The sequence below is a fragment of the Pinus tabuliformis genome, chromosome 4_1 (genome assembly GCF_031772625.1).
Source record: "Pinus tabuliformis cultivar Carrire ecotype Pingquan chromosome 4_1, CPIR1, whole genome shotgun sequence".
NCBI lineage: Eukaryota > Viridiplantae > Streptophyta > Pinopsida > Pinales > Pinaceae > Pinus > Pinus tabuliformis.
This window is the reverse complement of record NC_142303.1, coordinates 810,965,254-810,972,894: the sequence shown is the minus strand read 5'-3', so window position 1 is coordinate 810,972,894 and position 7,641 is coordinate 810,965,254. Positions and strand designations below refer to the sequence as shown.

The 7,641-nt window shown below is 38.8% G+C and overlaps 1 protein-coding gene across 1 annotated transcript; it reads left to right on the top strand.

Annotated features, from left to right (window-relative positions):
• The first annotated feature begins 833 nt into the window (after positions 1–833).
• LOC149178701 (uncharacterized) lies at positions 834–5,396 on the top strand. Its single transcript, XM_089422204.1, has 3 exons — positions 834–1,113; positions 1,802–2,941; positions 3,991–5,396. The coding sequence occupies exons 1-3, from the start codon at positions 834–836 to the stop codon at positions 5,394–5,396; spliced, it is 2,826 nt and encodes a 941-aa protein (XP_089278330.1).
• The last annotated feature ends 2,245 nt before the right edge of the window (positions 5,397–7,641 follow it).

The following is a 7,641-nucleotide window of genomic DNA, read 5'->3' as shown; positions in this document are numbered from 1 at the left end:
AGAGTTCACCAAGCTCAAATCCAATACAACAATATTCAATTCATAGACATGAAACCATTACAACAATCTTTATCAACATATCATAACTCATCATATTACTAGTCAAAATTTAAATTTAATTGGAAATTGACTTTTAATTTCTTTTAAATATTAATAAATTATATTTAATATAAAAATAATATTATAAAATTTTAATTATTAAAATTTATAACTATGTAACCTCTTACATCTCTTTCCTTTCTCATGCTTAATTACATTACATTTATTATATTACAAAATTGTCAAGTATACATTTTTCATTGTATTATTAAATATTAGAATAACGAGTATATAATAATTTAGCTTGTTATACATGTTAAGCCCGTTTAATAACAAAGGGAAACAAATTTTAAAAAATATAAGTACACTACACATACAAGGACTTCACACTAATTAGAGTTTGGGGTTAGGCTACTTATATGGTAACACCTGGTACAAATTAGTACGTCACAACATGGTATTTATTGTTCATTTAAAATTGTCAAAAAATAATAAAATTATTATGAAGTTTGTAAGTTTTAATAAATAATTAAATTATAACATTAATTAAAATTATATTTTATATTATTAAGAGTAAAGTATAATATTGTTATGGGTCATAAATGTTATAATTTACTTAAAAAGGTTATTTTTCATTTCGAGTTGTTTTAAATTACAAATTTACTGAGATAATTTTTAATTATTTATTATAAAAATTATAATATTAATTATTGTAAATTATTTATTATAAAAATTATAATATTAATTTTATACAATGGTAAAATTAACAAAAATAATTTTTAACATGTATTTAAATGTATAATTTTATTTGCCCATCTAACAAAGAGGCTGAGCAGGGAAAAGAGGATGGATGGAACCAAGTCAAGCGATCCAAAAATTACCCCAAGAATCAGAAGCAAGGAGGCCCCAATGGCAAAGGAATTCAGCAAACCACTACTCAGCAGATCATCTCCAAACCCAACTCTGAAAACAAGTTTGATCCCCTGAGTACGCATCCAGAGAGCACACAAGAGGGCGAAGCTCAAAAGGAGACAGAAGCAACACAGGAGACCGAAGCTCAACCCACAAGCAAAGGTACTCCCTCAGTCTCTCTCAAAGGAACAAGTGCTGAAGATCCAAAAGGCATGACCATAGAAGATGAAGAAGAAGAGCAGGAAACGGAAGAATCAGAAGAGGAAGGAGAAATAGGAGAGTCCCACACCCCGGTAAGAAGATCAACAAGAGGCCGGAAAACCGATAGGGAAAAAAGGGAGCAGGAGACTTACAAAGAAAAACTTCAGGGCAGTCAACCAACCTTGGAGAAAATGCTAGCTTCAAAGCCAAAGATATTGAAAAACCCGCCCCAAGGCTCCAAGGGAGCCCACCAGAAGCATAAATAATGAAGGTCATCTCCTGGAACTGCAGAGGGATGGGGAGCAAAACTAAAGAAGAAGCCATCAGAAGTCTAATCAGGACAGAAACCCTAGATCTACTTCTCGTCCAGGAGACAAAGCTGGAAGACATAGTCTTCCTTCAAACAAGCAAGAAACTCTGGAATAAAAGCGAAGCAAGAGCAATCTCCGCCCGGGGTGCCTCAGGAGGGATAGGTACTCTTTGGAATGCCAATAAATTTACAGTTCTATTCGAGGCCAGGAATATCCATTGGTTGATGCTGAAAATGCAGAACCTGGATACTAAGGAAACGTTCTGCCTTTTCAATGTTTACTCTCCAGTCAACGTTGGGGAAAAAAAGACTGTTGGGACTCTATAAGACATCAAGCAGATTTGACAGACCTGGAAAACATAATAATTGCTGGCGATCTCAACCTTACCCTACATCCATCAGAAAAAAGGGGAGGCAGCATAGTTAGAGATCCGGCTAGAGAATGGGTGGAGGACATAGTGCAAGACTGGGATTTGCTGGACATCAAACCCTCTTCAGGTAAGTACTCTTGGTCTAATAAAAGAGTGGGTCCTGGACACATTGCTGCCAGGTTAGATAGGTTTATCATTCAAAGTTCCTATCTGCTGCTAGGATTAGAGCCCAGAATGCATATTCTTGCCAACAGCATCTCTGATCATAAGCCCATAAAGCTAGATCTATTAGCTCACCATGATCTGGGCCCCATCCCATTTAGATTCAGCCCTCTTTGGGTAAAGGAGCCTGATTTCATGCAAACTGTCAAGGAATGCTGGAACCAACCAGTTAAAGGATCGCCATTCTATATTTGGGAGGAAAAACTCAGAAGGGTGAAAGGAGCTCTAAAAAGATGGGCCAAAACGTTGTCCAATCCGGCCACAATAAGGAAAACCATTAAAGCAGCTCTTGTTTCTCATCAAAATGGTATGGAAAATGCAATGCCCACAAAGGATTCATTAGAACAAGAAACCCAGCTACAACAGCAATATCACAAAGCCTGCTTAGCTGAAGAAGAGTATTGGAGAATGAAATCTCGGAACCTCTGGCTTAAAGCAGGGGATAGGAACACTGCTTATTTTCATAAACAAGCCCAGGCAAGGAAATGTTTCAACACTATCTCAGAGATTAAAGAAGAGGGAGATATCCATAAGGATTTTGATCACATAAAGAGAGCTGCGTTTACACATTTCCAGAACTTATATAGTGAAGACAAGGACCCAAGCCACTATCCGGAGCTGTTAGAAAATATACCCTCTGTAATTTCTCAGCGAAGTAATGAATCTCTGGAGGCCAAAGTCACTAAAGATGAGGTGAAAAAGGCTCTCTTCGACATGGACCCGGATAAGGCCCCTGGGCCGGATGGTTTCTCTGCTAGATTCCTCCAAGCTTGCTGGCCGATTATTGAAAAAGATCTACTCAAAATGGTACAAAAATCCCAAAATATTCAGAAAATCGGAGGCAGTACTAATTCTGCGTTTTTAGCACTCATACCCAAGGAAAAAGGTGCCAATAACTTCAACAGATTTCGGCCGATCTCTCTATGTAATACAGGGTACAAATTGATCACCAAAGTAATTGCAAACAGATTGAAGTTTATCCTCCCCAAAATAATTCCAGAGAATCAAGGAGGCTTCATCCATGGAAGGCAGATCGTGGACAACTTTCTACTGGTACAGGAGGCAATTCACTCAAGTCTACTTCGAAAAGAGCAAGGTATGGTGATCAAACTTGATTTAGCAAATGCTTTTGATCGAGTCAATCATAGCTTCCTTTTAAATGTTATGTGTAAGTTTGGTTTTGGAGCAAATTTCATCAATTGGATCCGGGCATGCATCTCGGAGCCATGGATAGCTCCTCTTGTTAATGGAAGAGCCACAGACTTCTTTAAAGCCTCGAGAGGACTCAGGCAGGGGTGCCCTCTATCCCCCCTGCTCTTTGTCATCCAGGCCTCAGCCCTCAGCTTCCTGCTAGATAAAAAGTTGCATGAACAAGAAATCAATGGTCTGCGCATTGCAAGAGGGACCAAAAATATTAACCATGCTTTGTTTGCGGATGACACACTGCTGTTGGGTCCCGCCTCTATTCAACAGAGATTTCACTAAAATTGGAATAATTTTATTACAAGAACATCATTATAATTCAATTTTTTGGTTATTTTTAAATTCTAGATCCCCAATTTTATTCCAATTTTAATGAAATATGTGTTATTCCCTCTGCCACAAAGTTCAAAGAGGTCCTGGATGAGTTTAGTGAAGCTTCAGGCAGTGTTGTTAACAAGAGCAAATGCCATATTTTCAGTTGGAATACTACGCCTAGGCTGCTATCTGCCATCTCCAGATGTTTGGGCTTTGAAGCTTCCTCCTCCTGGTCTTCCTTTAAATACCTGGGCCTCCCAATATCTCACAAGAGACCAACTAGCAAAGATTGGCTCCCACAGTTAGAAAAGTTCAAGGCAAAGATTCAAGCCTAGGGATATTCCTGGCTGAATGCTGCAGGCAAAACAATCTTAATAAAATCTGTTCTCAACAGCTTGCCTCTATTCCAATTCGCAGGACTCCTCGCTCCGGCATCCATTCTAAACAAAATGGAGGAATACATAAGGAGGTTCTTCTGGAAGGGAGGGAAACAAAATGAAAAAAAGATCCCTCTTGTCAGCTGGGATATCATCTCCAAGCCGCTGTGGGAAGGTGGCCTAAATTTCAAGAATCTTCGTCAACAGAACGTGGCAATGGCTGCAAAAATCATTTGGAGGATCATCGCCCCCAATCCTGGCTGGGCCCAAAAGGTGCTCTGGAAAAAATATTTCAGAGGTCCAAGATCCAGATGCTTAGAAAATGTGATTCATCTGCCAAACTCGACATTCCTCAAAATTTATGACAGAGCCGCATCTCTAATCACCGCCCACTCTTACTGGATACCAGGCAACGGGAAAAAAATCAATATCTGGTCGGACAGAATCATGAACAAGGAGCCAATAGAAGCCAGAGCCTCCATTAATTCGCTGCGCTGTTGGATGGACAGAGAAGGAATGCAAACTTTGTGGGATATTTCATGCTGGAATGACTCGATATGGGCAGGCTGGAAGCGATTAAATGTGCCGGACAACCTGAACACCGAGTGGATCACGCTGCTCGACTCCCTCCATGGATTGGCACCCACGCATTCGAGGAAGAGAGATGAGATGGGCTGGGGGCCAAAAGCCAGAGGATATGCAGTCGCACTGGGGTATGCTAAATTGATCGAGAGACCTTACGTTCCTCCGAATCCAGCTCCTTGGCAAGGCGTCTGGCACCTGCCCTCATGGCCCAAGGTTGATTTCTTTGCCTGGGTTTACTGTCACGGAAAAATCTTAACTTATGATAACTTGCAGAAGAAAGGCTTCCACGGCCCATCCATCTGTCCTCTGTGCAATGAAAACGTTGAGACAGCAGTCCACCTAATTCTAGAATGCAGCTTCTCCAGGCAGATCTGGTCCTATTTTACTCATGATCTGGATCCTAACTTCACTGTCCCTTGCTCCACTTCTGAACTTTTCTCTGAATGGTCAAACAGATTTCCAGGTCCTCCTCCTAAAAATCTGATTATCAAAGCAACATGGGCTGTCCTCCCAAAAATTATCTGTTGGCAGTTATGGATAGAGCGTAACAAAAGAATTTTTAGAAATACAAAACAGAGTCACAAAGTCTTAGAAACCAAGATTAAAAGTCACATAAAGGAGTGCTTGATTGATATAAAAGACGACTCCAATCTCAGACAGCAGGATATAGCATGGGGATCAACGCTAGAACTTCAATTTCATCCAGCAGTCAAAAAAGCCCCCATTATCAAAGAATGGAAAATAAGGAAACCCGAGAATGACTTTCAAGATTCGCTTATATCGCAAGCAAGGCACTTCCTTTTCTTTGATGGAGCAGCAAGGGAAATCCGGGAAAATCTGGTGCAGGAGGTGTTGTCCTAAATCAAACCGGGAAAAAAATTCACTCCTACGCTTGGGGACCAGGTTACACTACCAGCATTCAAGCTGAGGCCTTGGCCCTCTTCCAAGGACTCAAGACCCTTAAAGAACTGGACATAAATGAAGCAATTGTCATAGGCGACTCTCAAGTCATTATAAATGCAATGGTTTCCAATATTCCAGTACCAGACCTCAATCTAGCAAGGCTGATTACCAGGATCAAAGGTATGGAAAACAACTTTCAGGACTTGAAGTACTACCACGTGTTGAGAATTCATAATAAAAAGGCGGACATCGAAGCCAATAAAGTTGTCCTTCTCTCTGCCGGGATCAAGCTGAAAGAGGAAGAAGAATCATGGGAACCCATTCCATAAATAGACTGCTGCCATGTTCTACTGTCTGTTACTAAACCAATTTGTTTGTATTTTCAAGTGGGGGAAAATCTCTGAAATTAACTCAGTGGGGGTCTATCCAAGGAAGAAACTTGTAAGCTTCAGCTACATCCTTAGCGAAGAAATGCATCAGGACAAAGAAGCTCATAATGTAATCAGATTTTGGCATTCTGCCCAAGATTAATATAAAAGCTCCATAACCGTTCCTGTAAATAAAAAAAAATGTATAATTTTATTATTATTATTTTTAATATGAGATTTTGATTTTTATGGGTTAAAATGTATTTTTGAATATAATGATTTGAAATTTCATAAGAAATAATATATTTTAAACTTATGATTTCATCAATGTCAGATTGTTAATAAATTTGATCAATAAATATATGCAACAAAAAAAATATCAAATAATTATATTATATTTATATTTAAAAATTTAAAACATTATTTAAACATGATACATCTTACTTTATTTTTGTGAAAATCTAATGATGAAATTTTTCATAAAATTAAGTATTTTTATTATTTAAAAATGTGATATTGAATACATAAATAAATTTAACGTCCTCAAAATCTTTTAAAACAAATAATATATACATATCACTGATGAGCCCCAATTTTTGGTATAATTTGGGCTCATTTGGCCTACTTGCTCTGCTCAAACCATTCATTTTTTATTGCTTATGCATGCATTTCTTGGTTTATTCTTGTTGTTTGTAGGAAGAAGGGTAGACATTTTATCTACGTGACTAATGCATGATGCTTTCAGGTTTTTGGCATTAAAAGGGAGAAAAAGACAACGAAAAAGGAGACAAGGAGACAATGAGGTGGCACTGCTGGTTTTTAGGAGAGGATGTCCACGGTCTTGGGGACCTTCCTCGTGATTCCCCCCAAGAACTCCGAGCTCCAATCCATCTCCCCACCGAGCTTAGAAGCAGCCAGCTGTTCTACAGGAACAACAGTTATAACTGTTCTATAGGAACAGTAGTTATGACTGTCCTACAGGATCAGCAGTTAAACTTTAGTTGGACAGCCGAGCTCCTAAAATCAAGGACACCTGTTGGATGATCGTTTTTGCATAAATACTGAGCCCGTAGCCTTGGATAGGAGCTTTTTGAACCTTGGCATTACTCTTGTAATTTGGAAGTACGAGCTAGAGCTCGGTTTTTGTTCCTTTTTGTAAGCCAATTTGGCATGACATCAGATTATGAATAAAGAAGGCAGATTTTGATCTAGTTCTGAGTTTTCTCAAGGAGCTATAGCTCTCAAGTTAGGGCCCAACCTGAGAGCAATAGATCTCCTCAGTGTTGTAATGTGTTTGCATTTCGTTCCAGCACTTTGAGTTTGTTTACTTTCACATGCAATTCGAATTTACAGTTTGTTAATTTAGTCGTTTTCATGGGCATAGATAGGACTAGTTTATGGTGATTTGCTTTCAGTTGCTTAAGTTTGATAGGAGGATAGATATAATCTCTTGGAGCTCCAGCAAAAAGGTTGTAAAGGCTCACTGCCATCTCTCTGTTAGGGATTGGGGTGCAGTCCATGACCAACCACCAAAAAGAAAAGCAGTTCTTCTCATTTCCATGCAAGCTGCAACATAAACGTTTTCATTGAAGATCCATCCATGCATTTTTGACATCGAACCATACTTTCACATTTCACTTCCACGCATAGGTTTCATTTCTTGTTTTCCATTTCTGTTCATAGGTTTCATGGCACAGTTATCATAGGTTAATAAATTTCTCGTTTTGATGCATAAGTCATTTGTTTCATTTACGCTGCTCCTTCTCAATCCACTTCCTTCTTCTTCTTCTTGATCTATCCTCAAGTCCTATTTAACCTCTGTCTTACTCATTTAC